The following is a 23,856-nucleotide window of genomic DNA, read 5'->3' as shown; positions in this document are numbered from 1 at the left end:
AAAATTTTTAAGCTGAATCAAATTGACCTTATGTTAAATTGAACTTATGTTAAACTGACTGAAACCAGCTTGGGTAACTTATAAAATTAAGTTAGAACATCATTAACTTAGTTTAATAAGTTACAATGACCTAAAACATATGCTGTCAGGACCAATTGATCATATATTTTTTTACAGTGTAGTTGTAAGAGTGTGTGTGTGTAGAAGCAAATTCATTGCTTTAATAAAAAATGAAAACAAAAACAGTTTTTAATGCCGGTATTTATTTCTATGTATATCTTTTTCATTATTTACAAAATATATATACAGTACATTTCAACCAAAATATATAAATGCTAGCCCTCTGGCGTGTAGAAAATATAACAACGTTGACCAAGTTAATGATGACAGAACACAGCCAGGAACTTTTGTTTTGTTTTGTTTTTTTTTTTTGTTTTTTTTTTCAGATGCCCAGATTTCTCAGTAACTAAAAGAACATAACCTGTAAAGAAGTTCAAAAGACTATGCTGGAGATACAGAAGACACCTCCGTCTTGCTGGTGGACACAGTAGAGGATTCATCATCGCCAAGAGGATTCTTTCCACAGAATAGAGTGGTCAGCATGCAATTACGAAACTGAAAAAGACAATGTTTTATTTAGTACATTTCTGGGGTGTAAAGAAGAAATTGGATGTCTAGGATGTGTGGGATCAGTCTGATAAATGACTAACCTGTTTATTTAGCAGCACATAGATGACAGGGTTATACAATGCAGAGGTCTTTGAGAAAAAGGCAGGAACAGCCATGAACTGAGCACTGAAAGCAGCTCCCTTATTAAAGAAGATCCAGGCAGCAACAGTAGCATAAGGAGTCCAAGCAATCAGGAAGCCCAGAACCATCAGGATGACCATTCTGGTCACTTCTCTCTCAGCCTTCTGAGTGGATTCTGATTCCTGCTGTTGAGCTGCAGCCTAAAAAAGGAAAATAACCAAACTGAAATGAACATACTGCTCTGATGCTTGCAGGAGCTTACAGGAATGCTGAAAGAGAAATTTCATACCGCTTTGACTGTGCAAACAAGTCGCCCATAGGTGAAGAAGATTATAGTAACTGGAAGTATAAAATGACAGATGAACATGTAGAGGACATATGATTCGTTGTTGTACTCTGGGTTCAGGGTGTAGTAGTCTGGTCCACATGAACACTGCATTCCCTCCGGAATATACCTGATAATAAAAAAGCGACACATTTTAGTGCGTTTCAAAAGTGATCTCACAATTTGCTGTCTTTTGTACTTGTGCTCTTTAAAAGAAATGTTTTTTTTTTCTTCTCGGTAGATGGTTCTATAAAGAATCATTGTTTTTATTTCACAAAAGACTTGAAGAAAATGTTTACATCCTTCACATTAAGCAACACCTTTTGGGACCTTTATTTTGTAAGAGTTTTGGCAGATGGAAAACAATGACAAAAGGTTATTTACATCTTTAAATTGAACAAAAAAAAGCCCACTATCCTATTCCTGCATATTGATGAATATTCCAATTGATAAATATTCAAATGTTAATTTGAAATATTTCTTATAATTACTGCTCTGGAAAGCTAATTAATTGTGTAATGTCTTCTAAGACTGACCTGGACCAACCAACCAGAGGGGGAGCTGCACAAGCCATGGCCATTACCCATGTGAATGCGCATCCTGCGAAAGCGTGACTGGCAGAAAATTTGAAACTCCCCATTGGCTTGCAAACCACAATGTATCTCTCAACGGCCAGCACTACAAGTGACCAAAGGGCAACTTCGCCTGTGTGGAAAAATATATATAAAATTACAATTTACAACCAATCTACTAGCGGTGTATATTGTCAACTAGGCTAAATAAGAGCTCACCTCCCAGTGTGGCCATGAATCCCTCAATCGCACAGCCAGTTGGTCCCAGAACAAAGTATCCATTAATGGCTGTGTAGAAAGTGACCGTGAATCCAAAACAAACCATGATGGTGCCTGCCACAGCCAGATTGACCAGAATGAAGTTGAGAGGTTGCCTCAGCTTTTTGTGTTGAGCTGTTACCAACAATGTAAGGCCATTGATGGGGAAACCTAAGCAGATGAGGAAGAACATGTAGACGGCGAGCAGTTTAAACTGCCATGGCTCCGCAAGATAATACTGAGGATATTCATACGGACTCCTTGCTAGCCCTGTCCTGTTGGACAGGGGGATGTAGAAGTTGTTTCCTTCAGTGCCGTTCATCTCTACCTGCTAAAGATCCAGATGGATGAAAAGATGTAACCTGCTTCTGTACTACAGATATCTGCACTTCACCTGCTCTTTATTTCCAAAGATGCATCAGGAGTGGTTTTATATCCCTCTGAGATTCCTTATAAGGGATAAATCCAGGAGCACAAGATAAGGGAGGGTGCTACAATGTATAGGATTTAAATGATAAGAGCAGTCGTAATCACTTTTGTGCTAATCACCAATTTAAGAGTTGGATCTTAAAGTAATTTGATTTAGGATTTTAAATTAGGGCACAATGTTGATTGACAGTGCGTGAGGACAATAGATAACATGTTATAAAACAGTGCAAAACAGATCATATTAAGATGACACACTAACATGATTAAACAACAACATATCATGATATTACATTATAATTTATAATATTTATAATAATATAAAATTTTGATTTTCCTCATGCTAAAGCAGTTGCAGTGTTTGGTAGAGATTAAATAGTCTATTTGTTTTCTACAAATCAATACAAATGTGCAGCACATTTTCACTTTTTTTTGCATATATATATATATATATATATATATATATATATATATATATATATATATATATATATATATATATATATATATATATATAATTATTATTATTATTAATAATAATAATAACAACAATAATACATATACAAAAAGTGAAAATGTATTATTATTATTATTATTATTAATAATAATAATAATAATAATAATAATAATAGTAATAATAATAATAATAATAATAATAATAATAATTGTTTAAACGATCTCAACTTGTTTTAAGAACCATACTTCGCTCACTCATGAACCAGTGGTTGAGTATAACCCGCTAAGTAAAAAAAAAAAAAAGTAGAGATGCGCGCGCGGCAGAGATGGTGATTGTAAGTTAATGACAAACTATTTTTCGGGTCAACACCTCACACAACTAAACTATGATTTGGAATATAAACCACGACATATTTGCTAATGTCTACGCTTGTGATGGAAGTTTTTTAAACGTCTGTTTGGTAGAGTTTTGCCCTGATAAAAACTACAGCAGATCATGCAGCCGGCGAGGAGGTAAAGAGCGGCAGAAAGTCGGATCAGGATCACCCGAAACTCTGCGCTGTGTGCCGGTGATCTGGATACTTGGTAATCGATGACCGTGGGGATATTAAATCCCACGCCTATCATACTTCTACACGTTATGGATTATGGAAATGAGCTTCACGAATATTTGGTGCTCCACAGAGGAAAACAACAACCTACAGGGTTTGAACATCAATGGGGTAAGTATTGACCTAATATGACAGCATTATTCAGAAAAACTCTGTAGCCTGCCGTAAGGGGCTGGAATTCCATAGAAATTGCTCTAAATTAGCCAAAATGACAAATATCGTGTAGGCTGTTTTAGTTTTTTACAGTGGATTTAGCTCCTTACACATAGCCTACTATATTTTATTGGTGATGTGGCAACACAGATGTTAGCCTGTCATAACACATTTCATCAGCCTTTTGTGAGGTAAGACACTTTGAGAAATCGTTTGAGAATGATTGAGAAAGCCGTTAAATATTAAATTAGTGAAATTGAGAAGTAAAATGAGAATTACATTGACATTTGACCTTAGGCTAAATATTTTGGCTTGCATTCTCAGTCATGTGAACTCCATCAGATCAGGTGTTACTCTCAAGTTGGAGCAGTTATTCCAACAAAAATAACTCAAAACTTCTCAAAGCATTTTTAAGAACCAAATCAACTGATGCTGTAAAATAATTAAAGTAAAGTAAAAATGGCAACATAGCATAGGCTACCTATAAGAATAGAAAAACATATTTCTCATTTTATTTTGGAAAGAAAACTGGACATAAATGTAGGATATTAACTTCAGTAATTATGGCGTTAACTGTAATCTATTGTAAAGTGGTGGCAACCTTGTCCTGCAATTTCCATGCCAAGACAAGGGAAACCTAATGGCAAGTGGGAACACACAATGACCACTCCCACACCAGCAGTCAACCAAACATCATTTAAAAATCTAGCATCTGCACTTTAATCTGCTGTATAAAAGTGCACTTAAATTACAAAAGTGTGGCTAAAATGATTGAGCTTGGTTTCTGTCATTTCTGTCATCATTCTGAGTGGTCATAAGCTCAAATTCAAGTCAAGCCTCCTCAAACACGACCACGAGCACACATCCATGAATGCCTTCATTTTTATAGCCTCAAATAACAACATAAACAAAAAAACAAACATCAGGACTAATATCTGAATATCAAGATGGAAAACAACTTTGGGGAAAATGTATTTGACATCTAATCAAATTTTGTAGTGTGGCTCAAGTCCAATTGGTTTACACGGAGAAGGCAGGGTTTATGACGTGTAGGCTACTGCATCCAGCCACCAGGGGTTGCTCAAAATGTTTTGGGCTTACTTTTTAGGACATGTGAGGAACACATGCCTGCAAAACCACTAGTTTCAGCAATAGACCTTTATCGCAGTAGAACTAAACACCGGAAGCACCCATCAAAGCAATGTATCGCTATTTCTGGTTTCGCAAAACTTTGCCATAATTTGCAAAGAAAGACGTTGTTTGGTGAATGTGTAAATCTGACGTAGCCTAAATAAAACAGCATTTAAAAATGATACTGATTTGCACAATTTGTGCAGAAAATTTATCTTACACAAAGCGTTTGCAATGTTAGGTTACAGTAAGGTGCGCAGCCAACAGCGTAAGATCTGCTCATTCAAGCCATTCGTAAGCAAGATTAACTAGGCTATTTAACATCCAGCAGGATTAGTTTTATGTCAGTAGTCCCGTTTGTAAACTGTGCTAACCCCCTCCTTTCTTTTTATTCAGAGTCAGATATAGTGAATGGTGAGGTAGTTGTACTGGAGAGTTGCTATCGCTCAATGCAGGAGCCTCATAAATTACAGGTTGTTTAATGCTCGTAAGGTTTTCTCAAGTCTGGAAACATACGTAAGCTCCTACTACTGGAAAAAAAATAATTTTTATTATTTATTTGAAAAACAGCAAATCACATTTTACAATACAAAAATATACATGCCAGGGGGTAATTATAAATAAAATACAAATATACAAAATGTAATAACATATGTAACAATTAAATACATTGTAGGGTTCACACGTTTTTAAAGAGGGTCAGGTTTTCTTGTTTAGAGAGTCTCTGATACTGGTATTTAACAAGCATTACATCAATACCTTCAAATTTGGTTTCTTATTAAGAAATTTACGTTTATGAATGTTCAATTTTGTTAACAACATAAGCAAATTAAATAATTAATAATAATTTTCCTCTTGATTAGGATTATCAAGTAAAGCCCAAATGTACATTTTTCCATAATAATGAAAGAGGTTTTGAACACAAAATAATTGTTATTAATACATTTTTGCACCTAAGCTGACTATGTACAATGCCAAAATAAGTGTAAAACCGTCTCCTCATATTCACTACAAAAATACAATTTACATCAATCCTACTTTTAAATTTTTGCAAATAATGTTTTGCTGGTTAAAACCTGTGGATGAGTTTATAGGATATTTCTTTAATTCCATTTCTAACATGATATTTTTGTGGTAACAGCCACAATTTTCTTCAATTCACCCTTTAATAAAGACATCCAATAAAATTGAACATAAGGTTGATTTATTTTTGGAAAAGAGTATGAATAACTCTATCATTACTCTTGGTATTTACTGTAAAACTAAATTTGCCGACATAAGATTTAGTAATATCAAAAGACGATACATCAGAAGGATGGTCTTATTAATACCTCTAAATAACATGAATGAATAACATGTCTCTGAAGGAATTGAACCAATAACAGTTGAAAACTTGCTGGGTTATTGAGATTTTGTAATAAGAAAGGACTTCATTGTAAGAAAAGTATACTATATTTATTATATAACTGACTAAACAAATTAATTTAGTTGTCAAACTAATTAAAAAAAGGAGAATTGCGTTTGTATAAATTGTCTATTATTCCAAAATAAACAACGGTGTGGGGAGAAATTATGCTTGTAGATTAATGATCATGATGAGCACTTGTTTGTGGAAGGCAGATAGCTTATGTGGAGTTTTGTCTATATTATAATTACTCATCAAAAAAAAAATAAGACCACCAGTATTTGATAAAACATGATCTCCACTTTGAAGTGCATACGAACGTACTCCCGCATATAACTTGAAACGACATTCAACCCTTCTAATAATTTCACCCATGATTTTCTCTGTCCTTCGTCTTTCGGGAAATCGTGGAAATTAAAGTAAGGGTGTCATTTTTTTAGTTGAAGCAGCCAGGAACGCTGCAATAACAGCGATGAGATGACTCTGCCATTCTTTCTTACTCCGTTGCATTGAAACCGGATGTTGTGATACGCTGTTTCGCTTACCGAAACCAGGAAGTGTAAAAAATGCCTATTGCACTGCAAACACAGGAGGGTAGACGAAACATTGTAACATACATTGGAGAGAAGCAGACACAGTTTACATATGGATAAAACACACCTCTTACGCTCTGTTTACTCTAATGCATTTTCGTTTTAAAACGAATAAGTTTTGGTACGGTCACGCCATTAGTCCACACTACGCCGGAGTTTTCAAGTGAAACTCTGGCATAGTGTGGACGGATGGCATAACCGTAGCAAAACTTATGCATTTTAAAATGAAAACACATAAGAGTAAACAGAGCCTCTGACAACTCCAGGAGAGTTACATGTGCTTCCTTCATGTCATAACCATAATCCATGTTTTCTTAGCTTCTCAGGGTATATGTGCATGCTCTGTTAGTGTCAATGGGCCAGATTCTTTCCTGCCATAACCTAAGTCTTCGTTATCATGACAACAATGTGGCCGAAAATGGAAAAGTTTTTCTCTTGCATTTAAAAAAAAGTGCCATGTTTACACATCAATGTTTTTAAAACGATCTGCATTGAGAAGAAATGGTCATTCCAACTGAGACTGGTTTCTCTCAAGGTTTTTTTCCTTCACTTTTGTCAATTGATGAAGTTTGGTTCCTAGCCACTGTTGCCACTGGCTTGCTTGGTTTGGGTCTTGTGGAGTTGCGCATCAATGGATTTGCTCTTCAGACTTCCAGCAGTAAAATTTAAACCACACTGAACTGAACTGAACTGAACTGAACTGAACTGAACGGAACGTCAACTCTAAAAACTGGACTGACAATTTCAATTTACTAGAACTTTTATGTTAAGCTGCTTTGACAGATTTTACAATATAAAAGTGCTAAAGAAATAAAAGTGAATTTAATTTAATTGAAAGTGGTTAAAAATGTAGCATCATGTATGTTAGGCCAGTATTTGGCACTCTCACCTTGTTAGTAAACAGTACTTGTAAGGAAAGAACTTGGCTTGGTGCTGGTGTGTATGTATATTTTGCTGTGTGTGTAAGATACATCCTGGTTGTAATGTGACAAAAATCCACTGTTGTAATGTGAAGTAAATCTGTGATGTCATAATTTTCAAAAAGAGAGGAGAGGACACACGGAGTGTTGAAGCCAATTATGATATGGAGATGGCCATGATGGACAGAGACCAGTGGACAAATTTGGTCAGGAGGTGGGGTTAAACCCCTACTCTTTTTCAAAGGACATCCTGATACCACAGAGAGTCAGGACCTCAGTTTAACGTTTCATCCGATAGACGATGCTCACGGAGCAGTATAGAGTCCCCATCAATATACTGGGGCGTTTGGAATTACACAGACTGAAGGATAGGCGCCCACTGCTGGTCTCTCTAACAACACTTTCGGCAGCAACCTAGCTTTCCCATGTGGTCTCCCATCCAGGTACTGAACGGGCGCAGCCTAGCTTAGCTTCAGTGGTTGACCATGTGAGAGTCACAGAGAGCTAGCTGCCGACATCTCTAGTGTTGTTCTTCTGGACTGGGGTGCGCTACTTGGGCAGCTCCTTTCTTGTGGTCTCCAACTTTGCTGGCTAATCCATGGCCATTTGATCCTTAACAGGAATGGGCACCTGCTCTTTGATTAGTTGTCTCCTCTTTTGCTCAATGGCTTTGTGTCCTCCTCCATGGAATCGTCTACTGCTTCACACTCCAGGTCCACCACTGATCTATGATTCAGGCACACCACTGTTTCACAGTTCATGGGCTTCATTAACCACAGCCATGTGGTTAATGGCCTCATCTAACGCGTCAAAGTGCATGGCCTTATTCACTACTCCATTGTCCAGGCTGACATTGCTTTATGGTCCAAGTCTGCCACTGCTCCAGCAAGTAGGCCAGCTACTGCTTCATGGTTCACGTTCTTGACTTTTGCTCCATTCTGATGCCATTTTGTGCCCCATTTCTGCTTACAGTGTGATTCATCCCTCTCTTTATCCTTTGTTCCAACACACTCCTGGACTTTTTTTGTTTTGTTAAAGTGTTATCTTTTGGATAGGTGGAGTTATGTATTTTCTTTTTTGTGGTTAGCATGATGTACATTAGACTGTGACAACGATTCTACATACATATATATGTATCATTATTATCTTATTCAGGCGACACAGTGGCTCAGTGGTTAGCACTGTCGCCTCACAGCAAGAAAGTCACTGGATGGAGTCCCCGGTGGGTCAGTTGGCATTTCTGTGAGGAGTTTGCATGTTCTCCTCGAGTTAGTGTGGGTTTCTTCTGTGTGCTTTGGATAAGTTGGCGGTTAATTCTGCTGAGGTGGCCCTTGATTAATAAAGGGACTAAGCCGAAGGAAAATTAATGAACGATTATTATTTCATTCATATTGTTTTTTGATCTGCCATAGAAAATGTTGACTGTATAATCAAATTTCTTTAGTCCAGCTTTGAAAACTTTATCTAAGTAGAAGATAAAAAAAAAAACTTAACACCTAGGCAGTGAATGGTTGTTTGTGAATTTAAGACCTAATTTAGAATATATAATAACTGTCACATTGTATTATGTTTTCATATGTTGCCTAAGATGTGAAGTCTGGTCAATAGAGGTCTGTGTTTCAAATTAAATATACGGTGGATTTGTTTGTTTTCTGATATTATATAGATATTCTACAGGTTAATTTAAAGTCACAGTGTGTACAATGCTAAACAAATTAAGTTTGTGTGTGTGTCTGTGAACAAACTGAAGATTAAATCAGTAAATGAATAATGAAAACACAAACACTTTTAATGCCAGTATTTATTCCTATCCATTTTTTATCATTATTTACAAAATATATACAGATTTTAACCCAAGGATACAGTATAAATGACAGCCTTCATAAAAAATGTTCACCGATAACCCATTTGTGAGTTCACCAGTTTAATAATCATAATTAGAACAATCGTATGAGATAGATCAACTAATTCAATGCTGTTTTTGTTTCCTTTTTTATTTTTGCAGATGCCCGAATTGCACAGTGACTAATCGAATATAATCCACAAAGAAGTTCAAAAAGTCTATGCTGGAGATACAGAAGACACCTCCGTCTTGCTGGTGGACACAGTAGAGGATTCATCATCACCGAGAGGATTCTTTCCACAGAATAAAGTGGTCAGCATGCAATTACGAAACTGAAAACAAAAGACAGGGTTTCATTTAATACATCTCTATGAACATTTTGATTTTCTTTTTACCGTTCTTCCAAGTCTAATGTTGGATTTACCTGTTTGTTTAGAAGCACATAAATGATAGGGTTGAATATGGAAGAGCTCTTTGAGAAAAAGGCAGGAACAGCCATGAACTGAGCACTGAAAGCAGCTCCTCTATTGAAGAAGATCCAAGCAGCAACACTGGCATAAGGAGTCCAAGCTACCAGGAAGCCCAGAACCATCAGGATGACCATTCTGGTCACTTCTCTCTCAGCCTTCTGAGTGGATTCAGATTCCTGCTGTTGAGCTGCAGCCTAAACGATTAAAAGAACCAAACTGAAATGAACATACTGCTCTGATGCTTGCAGGAGTTTACAGGAATGCTGAAAGAGACATTTCATACCGCTTTGACTGTGCAAACAAGTCGTCCATAGGTGAAAAAGATTGTGGTGACTGGAAATATAAAGTGGCAGCAGAACATGTAGAGGACATATGATTCATTATTGTAGTCAGGGTTCAAGGTGTAGTAGTCTGGTCCACATGAACACTGCATTCCCTCTGGAATATACCTGATAGGAAATCACCAGAGGTTAATACATTTTTGACTGTCTTCTTCCTATTCTTCATTTAAAAAACATATGTACAATCTATTCAGTTCAATCTAACATATTACTACAGTTATTATAATTAAGGTAATGTGTTTGACTCTGAAGAGTCAAAATGACATCCTTACATTGTAACTTTTTAGTACTGATCAAATAAAAAAGAAATTCCCTCATATATATGACTGAACTATTTTTAGTTTTAATCACTTGTCCATCAAAATATAGAGCAAATGAATTGCTTTATATTGTATTTATCATTACACTGACCTTGACCAGCCAACCAGAGGAGGAGCTGCGCAAGACAAGGCCATTATCCATGTAAATCCAATCCCAGCGAAAGCATGGTTGGATGAAAATTTGAAACTCCCCATTGGCTTGCAAACCACAATGTATCTCTCAATGGCCAGCACCACGAGTGACCAAAGGGAAATTTGCCCTGTGTAGCAAATAAAACAATCAAATCACAAATCAAATAAATCCAAAAGGTAAACTGCAGAACAATTATCCTCACCTCCCAGTGTGGCCATGAATCCCTCAATCGCACAGCCAGTTGGTCCCAGAACAAAGTATCCATTAATGGCTGTGTAGAAAGTGACCGTGAATCCAAAACAAACCATGATGGTGCCAGCCACAGCCAGATTGACCAGAATGAAGTTGAGAGGTTGCCTCAGCTTTTTGTGTTGAGCTGTTACCACCAATGTAAGGCCATTGATGGGAAACCCAAAGCACATGAGGAAGAACATGTAGACGGCGAGCAGTTTAAACTGCCATGGCTCAGCAAGATAATACTGAGGATATTCGTACGGACTCCTCACAAGCCCTGTCCTGTTGGACATGGGGATGTAGAAGTTGTTTCCTTCAGTGCCGTTCATCTCTGCCTGCTAGTGATCCAGAACACGAGGAGGATGCAATCTGTTGCAGTGGACCTGCTCTTTATTGCATAGATGCATCAGCTGTGGTTATATATCCCTGTGGGGATCCTTATAAGGGATAAATCCAGGAGCGCAAGAAAGGGAGGGTGTTACTATGTGGGATTTGAATGATAAGAGCAGACATAATCACTTTTGGACTAATCAGTCAGTGAAGCTTTGGATCTTTTTTGACATCTGAGATTCTTATATATAAAAGACAGTGTCGGTTTTTGAGTGCAGAGTGAGTATACGCAACACTGTGCTTCATTGAAAAATGGGATTGTACGTTTATTTCTGCTGTTGGTTGACTTACTAGGGACAAGAACACACTTAAAGGTGATTTTGTGTCAGATCAGAACTTGCAAATTGTTCTTCTGTCGTTTTATGGTAGTTTGTCCTGGAGTTTTGTAGGTTTCACACTTGATGCTGAACCCTGTTCTGTTTTGTGCCACAAGATTTGCGATAATGAGGTTGATGGAAGATTAATTAGAAGATTAATTAGCTTAATTACAAGTAGTAGCTCCAACAGGATGTACTCGATAGGCTGTTTTCTTCAGTGTGCGAAATGTAACAGCAATAGTGCTTTGGGTTAATTATTTATTAGGAAGTCGTTTTTCTGAAAATGCTGAAATCTGAGAAAAAATACTAATCAAATGCACTGTATTTTCAGTTAAAGTTGAATAAACACTATTAAAGCGGTAAATAATTGTTTAATGAATTGATTAAATAAGATGTCAAGGGTTTACAAACAAATGTTCATTTAATTCATTCAACTGCTATTTTAATTCTGGATGTAGATGACGGTAGTTTATCAAAACTTAGTATTGATCATGATAGCCATTATTTAGCTCATGTTTGTCATTCTTTAACGGTATATTAGACATAATATGTATTGCAAGCACCGTGATTCTATTCAATGAAATGTTAATGTTTGGTTTTATCCATTACGAATGCAATTACTTTTTGTATTTAAAAGATATGACAAAACTGACTCCTAATTCATTACTGTAGCCATAATTTAGCATGTGAGTTTATTTCAATAACTTTATATATACAACAAATCAATTGCATGCACCACTTTCAGATGAAGTGTATACATTTTATTCAAGAAAGTGTAGCTTTTCTATTGTTTTATTTTACTTAATGGTTATTTTTTTTCTGTAGTTGTGTTTCTTTCTTTCATTCTGTTATTTGGTTTATTTTAATAGCTTATATAAAACACTATTGAACTATAGATTCATTTCAGGAATCACATTTACTGCAAATAAATGTACACAAGTCAGATTCAAAAATTAAAATGTAGCTTTTGTGCTTGATTACTAATAATTAAATTTATTTTTAAAAATTATAATGTAATAATTAAATAATTGTAGCAATTAAAAACTCATAGTTTTTCCACAGCAATATAATATTGCATATACATCCCATTTAAACAAGTTTAACAGTTTATAAAGCAATATACTAATTACAACTACCTGATTCATATGAATGAAATGTCTAAAGATTTGATTCTAGTAGGTTTATTATATAATTGTTATGTTTTATTTCCGAATGTATGCAAGTTTAGTTTCCCAGTGATGGGTTTCAGCTGAAAGGGTATCCGCTGTATAAAACATGTGCTGGATAAGTTGGCGGTTCATTCCGCTGTGACGATTAATAAAGGGACTAAGCCGATAAAAGAAAATGAATGCGAGATTAATATTAATAAAGCTCATAATTCATTATGTATCATTTAGCATATTGTGTTTAGCTTCCTAAGTATTTAAAATCATAAATTAATTGCAAGCACCACATTCGTTTGAAGTAAACGTCATGCCTAAAGGTCTGATTTCTAGTGTTCGTTTATTTCATGTAATTATTGTATTATTTCTTTGCTATTGTTCCTTATTATGCATGCACATCATTATTTAGTACTGGGTGTTTTATTTAGCATATGAATTACATTCAATGCAACAAAGAATAAATCACATACCCCGCATTAAATTGAACTAAACTACAATTACCCACACACAAATCACCAAAGAAAAAAGACATTTGAATGCATGTATTTATTATTCTACTTTTCAACAAATATACCATATAGAAAATATGTACAGAAATGCTGACAAATCAGCTGAAAACAAAAATAAAGGAGTAACAATCCATAATGTCGATGTGAAAAGGTAACTCAGTGTATGATGACGTATCTCGCTGAACCCTTGGGTGAGTTAAAGCAGTTCTGGTCACGACCTACTGATGTGATGATGACAAGAAAAGAGGCTTATGCTCAGATTTAGTGGTGAGCTATACCTTAAGATGAAGCATCGGTGGAGAGACGTGAGATAAACTAGTGCTGATCACAACTAATCTACCCACGCTCTATTTATCGAAGAGAATGTGTCTGGAAAGCCAGCTAATGTCTTCTTTGAACTCGATGGATCCAAGGCAGAGAGATAAGGGGGAGAGAGGGGAGTATAGGGCCCTATTTGTGATTTTTCAAAATATACAGAGATTGAGGAGTGGATATTTAGGCTTATTGAAGACAGTGGACTCCAAAGCATTAAAAGAATCATTGAGAAAGCATAGTTGGCAATTAGTTCTACGCTGGAGACACAGAGGACACCTCTGTTTTGCTTGTTGAAACTGAGGAGGACTCATCATCACCGAGAGGACTCTTGCCACAGAAAAGGGTGTTGAGCATGCAGCTACGGAACTGGGGAAGAGAACATTGAAATGAATGTCATACCTTTATGTGCAATGCACAAATGATCTAGGAATTGAAATGCCATCTAATTACAGTGCATGTGCAATTTAACAAACTGATCTTAGAGTAAATGCTTGGTTTGCACTCGATGTGGTGTTCTAAGTCAAAAAATATAATAAAATCATGTACACTAAAGAGAAATAATCAAACCAAAATGGAGAAAATATGAAGAAATCCAACTGCTAGGTTAAAATTTTCAATTAAATTTACACTTTTCAAAAATGACCATGATGTTAATAATTAAATGCATGTAAAAATGCAAGAGTTAACATCTTCGTCTTGGTTAACGGTAAGTTTCCTTAATTTAAATTTGGTGAATAACTGTAAAATTGACTTTATCAGTATTTACAACACATTTGATGCGTTTTTAAATTGGCACATTAAATGTTAATACCAGTACTTCAAAGCAATGGTGTATTTTTCATAGAATTAATTAAGTGCAGTAGTTTACTGTAAAACTGAGATGTTTTTAATGACAAAATTGTAACAAACTCTTGTAAGTTTGCATTAACCCAACAGCTGAACTGTGTTTATCAATTTTTTTAGATAAATTTAGGTTTCTTAAGTGTGTATATTCTAAAGATGTATTAAAAAGTGGCTCACCTGTTTGTTTAGGAGCACATAGATAATGGGGTTAAACAAGGCAGAGGCTTTTGAGAAAAAAGCTGGGATAGCCATGGCTTGTGCGGAGAAAGCAGCTCCCCTGTTAAAAAAGATCCAGGCCGCAAAGCTGGCATAGGGAACCCAAGCCACCAAGAAGCCCAAAACCATTAGGATGACCATGCGTGTTACTTCCCTCTCAGCCTTTTGAGTGGACTCAGATTCCTGCTGTTGAGCTGCAGCCTGAAAGAAAAAAAAATTATTACTTTACGGCATTTAAATATGCTGAATGTTATTGTAATATTATATTCACTTACAGCTTTGACTGTGCAAACGAGGCTTCCATAAGTGAAGAAGATGGTTGTAACAGGAACGCAGAAATGACAGCTGAACATGTACAAAACATATGATTCATTGTTGTATTCTGGGTTCAGGGTGTAATAATCTGGTCCGCAGGATGTCTGCATTCCCTCTGGGATGTATCTGTGTCAAAACAATAAAATAAGATTGTCACACATCTTTTCAGACCCTATCTCTTGCATTATCAATAGTATATGTAGACTGTAAATTAGAAGTTAGGGTTAGTTGAATAAATACTTGCAGAGTTACAATTAGTCAATAGAATGTCTGTTGAGAGACTATTCAAATAAAGTGTTACCACGGCTAGGTAACATGTGCATACTCATATCCAGTAAAAGACATTTAAAGTGTTATCATGTAGAACAACAACTTTAGTCTGAATAAACTTCTCATATAATGCTTTTTCGTCATTACCAAGGTGATTATTTTAAGTTTAAACTGTCATCATTTACTGCCTATACACTTGTTACAAAACTGAGATTCTTCAGTATGTTTGAGACCAAAAGGCTTTAAATTCCAGTTATTTTGTTCTACTATAGATATCAATGACTTCCAAAATGTCTTTTAAAGAAAAGGGAAACTCATCAAGATTTGGATATAGTGAGTAAACAGTTAATTAATCTCCTTATGGGATGTTCATGCAGTATAAACAGCCGATATGCAACACAGTAAGCAACTAGTTAAAAGTGACAATTGATCCCCATCCTGAAGCGCAACCATTGGTTAAACTTAGTGATTATTTGAGCCTTAATCTCTTTTGGCGCTGATTAAAAGTCTCTAATTAGCGTGGATGACTTACCGGGACCAGCCAAAAAGTGGGGGGACTGCACAGCTAGAGGCCATGACCCATGTGAAGGCAATGCCGGCCATCGCATGGTTTGAGGAGAATTTGAAGCTTCCCATTGGCTTGCAAACCACTATGTATCTCTCAATGGCAAGAACCACAAGAGACCAAAGAGCAACCTGACCTGTGGACAAATAAAACGATCACAATATGGAATATGAAACAATAAAATAAACGAATTCCTGCTGAAATATTCTTACCTCCGAGTGTAGCAAAGAAGCCTTCAATGGCACAACCTGTAGGACCTAGAGCCATATAACCATTAATGGAGCAATAGAACGTAACCGTGAATCCAAAAAAGGCCATAATTGTTCCAGCGAAAGCCAAGTTCACCAAAATATAATTTAAAGGCTGTCTCAGCTTTTTGTGCTGAGCTGTGACCAACAGCGTGAGCACGTTGATCGGCAGCCCGAAGCAAATCAGAAAAAACATGTAAAAAGCCAGTGCCTTAAACTGCCATGGATCTGCCAGGTAATACTGTGTGTATTCGTAAGGACTCCTCACTAGCCCAGTCCTGTTGGACATAGGAATGTAAAAGTTGTTTCCTTCGGTGCCGTTCATCCTGCTGGAGGTGTTGCACGTATGCCAAGAAGACACCAGCAAAACTGTACTCCACAAAACTGCCAGCTGCCCGCTTTTATATCTTCAGCGGAGTCCCTTGTCAAAAGGGGTGTCACCATTAAGAAGATTTGGCGGACACCGAGCTTCATAACCTACTGGATTGAATCTACTTGGCTCCTTACCAACTCTCATATGATATCCATCCCCTCTGTAGGGGATTAAGTTTCAAATCTTTGACCTTGTAATCTTTGTTCTAAGTCGGAGGCTGAGAGATTATCCAGTGGAATGGGTTGCATACAGTCCTCCCATCTTCACATTGCCCCGTTCACACACTTAAACATTTCAAGTTTGAACACCGCAGCTTAAAACAAGCTAGAAGAACTAAATCAGAACGGATAATCAAACGTTTGAGGTTAGGGATGTGATTTTGGCTTCTGCAGTGGTGTGAAGAAGACAAGGGTCTCTATTTCTGAAATGATTGATTAGGATTTGTTAATGGAGGAGGAGAAACAAAATGTTTATATATTGCTATACATTTGAATAAAATGTAGATATAAAACTTTATCAAGTAAGTGAATCATGTGTCTGAATGAAAATGGAATTAACATAATTATAATATGAAGCAAATTAAACATAACTTTTTGTGTGTAAACTGTAAAACAATTGCCTTAAATTCACAGTGAATTACTGGCTAATACTTGCATAACTTTCACAGTAAAATAATGGATGTAAATTAACAGCAAATTACCATGAGGTAGTTCACAGTAATTTACTGTGATTTTGTTCCATAAAATTACTGTGAAATTACAGCCACATAGTGTCACTTTACAGTAGATCGTAAAGTCCATTACTGTGATTTCACTTTATAATCTTGTAGAATTAACTATTTTTCTGAAAAGCAGGCTTTCCTCGGCTATTCATTCTGACATTTACCCTGACTTTTGGGTGTTTAACAGTGTTTGGTTTTATGAATCAATTACTTTTGTTCCAGTTTATGTTTTTGGCTAAGCACAAAGTTACAATCATTAAAAATTATTTAGGGCGACATGGTGGCACAACCGCCTAACAGCAAGAAGGTCGCTGGTTCGATCCTCGGCTGGGTCAGTTGGCATTTCTGTGTGGAGTTTGCAAGTTCTCCCCGTGTTCATGTGGGTTTCCTTTGGGCGCTCCAGTTTTCCCCACAAGTCCAGAGACATGCGGTACAGGTAAATTGGGTAAGCTAAATTGGCCGTAGTGTATGTGTGGGATTGAGTGTTTATGGGTGTTTCCCAGTTATGGGTTGCAACTGGAAGGGCAATCGCTGCGTAAACATATGTTGGATAAGTTTGCAGTTCATTCCGCTGTGGCGACTCCAGATTAAAAAAGGGACTAAGCCAAAAAAATAAATGAAAAATTATTTCACATTTTCATGTTAACCTCATAAAACTAAATCAAGGTGCAAATCACCCATAAATGAAAATTTACTATTACATTCATGCTGTTTCAAAACAGGATGTTATTTTTAAAGATGCAACCAAATTGTTTTTGGAGCTGCAATAACATTCTGTTATTTCTAAACATCAAAAAGTGCCAATACTGGCATAAACGTTATATTGTATTAATTTCTATGTTGAATGAAATAAAAAGAGTCTATAACTAACATGCAAAAGGTATAGCCCTTTTTACAGTAATTTGCTGTAATCATGCAACCTGCCTATTTTCACAACAAATTTCTGAATACACCACATTATTGCGAATTTTTACAGTTAAATCCTGTAAAGTAATAATAATGTAATTTATTGTGAAAAATTACAGTAACATGTTGTGAAATTCTGGACTTTTTTTACACTATATACAGGGAATTATAGGGAGTGTATAGCATAAATATATAAAAATTAAATAATAATATTAACGAATATAATAATCTTATATTACTAAATGTGAAAAATTATCACATTAAGGTTAAAAAGGGCTTTGCTTCTTTTAAAAAAAAAGTGTTTAGATGTAGATTGCCGTTTGCAGTTTTCTTCTAAAATTAGTATTCGTCTCATGCTATGTTTATGTTCAGTTATTTCACTTTAAAGGCAACGAAAATAACCTTTTTGACATTTTGCCATTGAGCATGCAGACATGGAGCAAGAGCAAAAAACAATTATTTTAGGAGTTTAGGTGTTTGCATCTGAACTCTTTATATCTTTACAATTATATTACATATATTATATTTATAAACTACTTAAATGTGTGTGTGACATATGTTGGAGATTTATTTTTTAATCTTCTGAACCGTTTATCAATCTTATCTTAATGTTTACTCAAATAATGACTGTTAAAATAAATTGAAAGTATAGTATCTGTATTATTATTTAACAGACCTAAGAAAACATGCAGTATTTGTGCATTCATTAACAAAAAATGCTAAATGCTGTAGCTTTCTTGCTCATTGTTAGCGTATACTAGCTAATGCATTTTCTTACGTTCACTAATGTTTCATAATGTGTTATCATGACTTCGTTAGAAACGAAGAACTTTAACTAACTTAAATATGTTTTCAAATCTTAAAACCAAAATAAAACAACACATATCTGGAATGCATGCTTTTATTTAAATATACTACCTACACTTTTTATAAAATATTTACAGAATCTGACCTGATCAAGTCAGACAGCTTTTGCAGACAATACAATGACCAAAAAAATAAAATAAAGACCTCCATCAAAACATACAAGTGAAGTGAAATTATTGGTGCGGGAGTAGATATTGTGCATAGATCCAGATGAATTCAAGCGTACTTTATTGAATACATTTCCATTGCCTCCACCTAACAGTGAAGAAAACGATTCCATAAATCCAATAAACATAACATTTTCCTTTAACCTCAGACCCATCGGCTATTCTTGAATTCCTGATAAAATGCTTTTAGGTGGACATGTATGGTCTTGAAAGAAACAGCAGTTGCAAATGGCCAAAGATGTACTGCATGTCCGTGAGTTTGTCTCATTTGAATGACGGAGCACTGAATAGGCAGATCTATGCAGGAGACACAGAGGACACCTCTGTTTTGCTTGTTGACACTGAGGAAGACTCATCGTCACCAAGAGGACTCTTGCCACAGAAAAGGGTGTTAAGCATGCAGCTACGGAACTGGGGATTAAGATAACATGTATAGAATCAATTCCACATATTTAAGATGCAAAAGTAAAAGTCAGCATTTTAGCAATATCTACAGTATTCAATTTTAAAAACTGAATCACTAAGATATGTGTTAAAATGTGAACATGGCTCACCTGTTTGTTTAGGAGCACATAGATGATGGGGTTAAAAACAGCTGAAGTCTTGGAGAAGAAGGCTGGAACAGCCATGGCTTGTGCGGAGAAAGCAGCTCCCCTGTTAAAGAAGATCCAGGCAGCAAAGCTGGCATAGGGAACCCAAGCAAACAAGAAGCCCAAAACCATCAGGATGACCATGCGTGTCACTTCCCTCTCAGCCTTCTGAGTGGACTCAGATTCCTGCTGTTGAGCTGCAGCCTAATAATTTTGAAAGACAAGAAAGAATTAGGAATGAAATGTGGCCAATGTGGCTCTATTTGACCATCACTGATATATTCAAAATGTATACATACAGCCTTGACTGTGCAGACCAGACTGCCATAGGTAAAGAAAATTGTGGTGACGGGTATGCAAAAGTGGCAGCTGAACATGTACATGACGTAAGACTCATTGTTATATTCAGGATTCAGTGTGTAGTAATCTGGTCCGCAAGAGGTTTGCATCCCTTCCGGAAGATATCTGGAAGATTAGAAATATATGAGATGAGGCCTGAAGTGAACTAAATCTACCTAAATCTGCTTAATTACCTGGACCAGCCAAAAAGTGGGGGGACTGCACAGCTACAGGCCATGAACCATGTGAAAGCAATGCCAGCCATCGCATGGTTTGCGGAGAATTTGAAGCTTCCCATTGGCTTGCAAACCACGATGTACCTCTCAATGGCAAGAACCACCAAAGACCAAAGAGCAACCTGACCTGAAGAAAGGAATTACATGTTAGTACCCCAGCATGTACTGCATTCAAATCTATGCACTGCTAGTTACTCCTTACCTCCAAGTGTTGCGAAGAATCCCTCCATTACACAGCCTAATGGACCAAGAGCCATGTAGCCCACAAGTGAGCAGTAGAAAGAAACCGTAAATCCAAAGATGACCATAATTGTGCCAGCAAAAGCTAAGTTGACCAAAATGTAGTTGAGCGGCTGTCGGAGTTTCTTGTGCTGGGCTGTAACCACCAAAGTCAGGACATTGATGGGAAATCCAAAAATGATCAGTAGAAACATGTAGAAAGCCAGAGCCTTGAATTTCCATGGTTCTGCCAGATAGTACTGGGTGTAATCATAAGGGCTTCGCACAAGCCCAGTCCTGTTTGACATGGGGATGTAGAAGTTGCTCCCTTCTGTCCCGTTCATTTTTACTGAAACCTAAATTAAAACCGCCTATGTGGAAATATGAATGAGCAGTTCAACTCCTCTAAGAGATGGTCAACCCCAAAGTGGACAGCGTCAGGTATGCTTATATACTCTTCTAAGGAAGCCAAAACTGGAAAAGGGGGTGTCACCAATAAGATTATTTGGCCCAGATCAGAGTTCATAACCACCACAGATTGTACCTTGGGATTTGACCCTACCTGTCAACATGATATCCATTTCTTCCAACACGGATTAGTTTTTAGCTTTGGACTCTTCTTAAGCTGCATCTTAAGCCACTGAGATCAGCTCAAAGTCCAGTAATGCTCAGATTTCTTCAACTCAGACGTGCTTCGTCCACTTCATCATACACTTGACAAATTGTAGAATAAAGGTTAGACTGTTTTATAATGATGTCTTAAATCTTTAAAAAAAAAATAGTTTGTTTATGTATTGTAATATTCTTCATGATTACAAAACTTCACATCTAATAAACTGCAAGTGCAGTAGGAAAGTCAGTTTGGGAAAGACTTCCATGGCTTCATTATCTGACATGTGAATGAATTCATCATTGAATCATTTGTTTGCCAACATGTTGTTATCCAGTTGGTAAACTAATTATAGGAGCATTATAGTGAGACACATTTAACTCAACTGCTACACTGCATAAGCTTTTATACAATATATTTAAGCGAATAAAACTACATACGTGCATATACGCATTAATTAATGTAGCTATTATATACAATTACATATTTACAGAAGAATGTGAACAAGAATAGAAAATCTGAATAAAGATTCCTATAAAAAAGCCAAGATTCCAAAGATTCTTTCAATCAATAAATCAATCAATCGACCAACCATCCGATCAATCAATCAATAATAAATCCCCTTCATGCCATGATCCATGTGAAATCAATGCCTATATTACATGATTGGAAGAATTATTGAATCGTTCAATTGGTACAAAGAACTTCTCAATGGCAAGAATCACAATAGAAACCTGATCAGCGAAGTCCTCCTATAATCACAGCAATTTGATGTGAAAAGAACACCACTCTCCTAAGAGAGGTATTGTTAATAAATTGGTGCATGTTTTTAACAACAAGATAACTATAACAGTGAAACATTACAACTAAAAACATAGCAGGTAAAAAAAAAAGCTGTCTAAACTGTCTATAGAAAAGTATTAGATTTTTATGGTATTAATTATATAGCTGCTATGGTAATACAACAACTATAGTGTAAACAAATGACTCTATAGGATATCACACTATAATAAACTAGTGTAGAACAGCAGTGGTCCCTAATCCCCTTGCTGCGGACTGGTACCAGTTTGTGGATCAGTTGGTATCAGGCCGCACAAGAAATCATTAATTATTTCCATTTTATTTATTATCTGAGTCTGAATGATCTTTTATTTTAAAAAAATCTTTCATTTTGAAATATGACCGTATTCTCTCAGTGGCAAAATGTAATCCACACATTGACGTCTGACGTCAAAAAGAAACTGACATCTTTGGAAAGTTGCAATGGAGAAAAGACCCAGTGAAGGACCCACAAACTACAAAGGAATAGATCTGCAGCCCATTTATAAACAAATCGGGTAAATCCAGCATGTCTGTACAAGAAAATCAACTGCTGAAGATCGCAAATGACAGCAGCCTTTAGGGGCCGTTCACATATCACGTCTTTTACGAGCACAAGTTTGTTCTTTCCACTAAAGGGACCCGGCCTTCCAGGCTCACCCAGCTGAAAACATCTCAACTTTGAAATCAGAATACTGAAAGTACGCTGCAACTCACATGACAAGAACTGACATATCAGCTTTATACATTGTTTGAAATATACACATTTCACTATTATCTCAGACAATCACAGAACAGCCAAACACTGCAGCGCATTTTTTATTTTCTCCATACAGTAAATAAAACTTGTATCAGAGCTGCAGCAATGTTTTGTCATTTTGTCATACTTTGATTATGTTTAAACACTGATGATGGTTGCCTAGCACTCTACGCACACCCACCCTCCAGGCTGTGGTAAATTTATCAAGCATTAGGCATTCCAGGTTGATAAAAAGGTTGGAGACCACTGTACTACAGTATGCCATAGCATTCATTAACAAAGAGTTGTAAACATATTGTTGTTTACCATAGTGTTCTTCAAAAACACTATAGTATTTATTATATATTACGATAATACTTTTTCATATGGGGTGACCCTATCTGCCTTTAAGGCAGAGCCCCAGAGCACACATACCACTGGTCGTTTGAAGGTGTTCCTATGATAGCAGTTTCAAACTTTTGTAAGGTAATATTATTTTAAATGATACCACAACAGTTGCAAGGTACAACCCTTCATGATAGTGCTGCTTCTATGGTGAAACCCTAACCCTAACCCACATAACAATCTACAGTATTTAAAGAATGTGCTGCTAATATCTTGGTGCAACATATGGACACGTGTCAGTTTTAGGTGACATACTCATATTTTCTGTGCTGTTTATTCTCTTTTCGCTGAAACCATTATTTAAACAACCTACCACTGTGTCTTGCAAACTGCACATGGATAAAACAATAGAAGGTTTGGGTCTAGATAAAGTACTGCACGCCAAAGCTAAATAGAATTTTTAGGTAAGGTCTATTGTATTTCCTTTTAAGCCTGTTTGCTTTATCAGATAGCTTCATTTAATTTGCTGCTTTATTAGCGTGGATTACTAATCAGGCATGCATTGTAACAGGAATGATAGCAGGTTTGTTCTCTTCAGTAGATGCTTGATTGATTGTTTAGTCTGCCTGTTCAATGTAGATGGTAACAAATGCTGGAAAGCAGCTAATAGGTTTAGCCCCTTGTTTGGCAATCTGCTCACCGGGGATACAAAAGATTAGCCGGTCCTTGTCAACTTGGGCTAGCCACCCTGGGCTACCCATGCAGTGTGAATCCAAACTCTAGTCCTGTAGCCTACAGTAGGACTGGTCAGTACTCACACATGCACTTTTAAA

At 36.4% G+C, this 23,856-nt stretch overlaps 4 protein-coding genes across 4 annotated transcripts; all 4 read right to left on the bottom strand.

Annotated features, from left to right (window-relative positions):
• Positions 1-246: 246 nt before the first annotated feature.
• opn1mw4 (opsin 1 (cone pigments), medium-wave-sensitive, 4) lies at positions 247-2,296 on the bottom strand. The gene is given in 5 exon segments (NM_131254.1): positions 247-615; positions 711-950; positions 1,040-1,205; positions 1,612-1,780; positions 1,867-2,296. Coding segments are annotated over 5 exon segments (1,050 nt in total). The 5' UTR covers positions 2,228-2,296; the 3' UTR covers positions 247-501.
• A 7,090-nt stretch (positions 2,297-9,386) lies between these two features.
• opn1mw3 (opsin 1 (cone pigments), medium-wave-sensitive, 3) lies at positions 9,387-11,345 on the bottom strand. The gene is given in 5 exon segments (NM_182892.2): positions 9,387-9,775; positions 9,868-10,107; positions 10,197-10,362; positions 10,666-10,834; positions 10,910-11,345. Coding segments are annotated over 5 exon segments (1,050 nt in total). The 5' UTR covers positions 11,271-11,345; the 3' UTR covers positions 9,387-9,661.
• A 1,993-nt stretch (positions 11,346-13,338) lies between these two features.
• opn1mw2 (opsin 1 (cone pigments), medium-wave-sensitive, 2) lies at positions 13,339-16,465 on the bottom strand. The gene is given in 5 exon segments (NM_182891.2): positions 13,339-14,001; positions 14,656-14,895; positions 14,970-15,135; positions 15,812-15,980; positions 16,057-16,465. Coding segments are annotated over 5 exon segments (1,050 nt in total). The 5' UTR covers positions 16,418-16,465; the 3' UTR covers positions 13,339-13,887.
• A 2,514-nt stretch (positions 16,466-18,979) lies between these two features.
• On the bottom strand, positions 18,980-20,921 carry opn1mw1 (opsin 1 (cone pigments), medium-wave-sensitive, 1). Its single transcript, NM_131253.2, is given in 5 exon segments — positions 18,980-19,537; positions 19,681-19,920; positions 20,016-20,181; positions 20,250-20,418; positions 20,494-20,921. Coding segments are annotated over 5 exon segments (1,050 nt in total). The 5' UTR covers positions 20,855-20,921; the 3' UTR covers positions 18,980-19,423.
• Between the last annotated feature and the right edge of the window lie 2,935 nt (positions 20,922-23,856).

This window comes from Danio rerio, chromosome 6 (assembly GCF_049306965.1).
Source record: "Danio rerio strain Tuebingen ecotype United States chromosome 6, GRCz12tu, whole genome shotgun sequence".
NCBI lineage: Eukaryota > Metazoa > Chordata > Actinopteri > Cypriniformes > Danionidae > Danio > Danio rerio.
The sequence above is the reverse complement of the archived record's forward strand: the minus strand, read 5'-3'. Positions and strand labels throughout refer to the sequence as shown.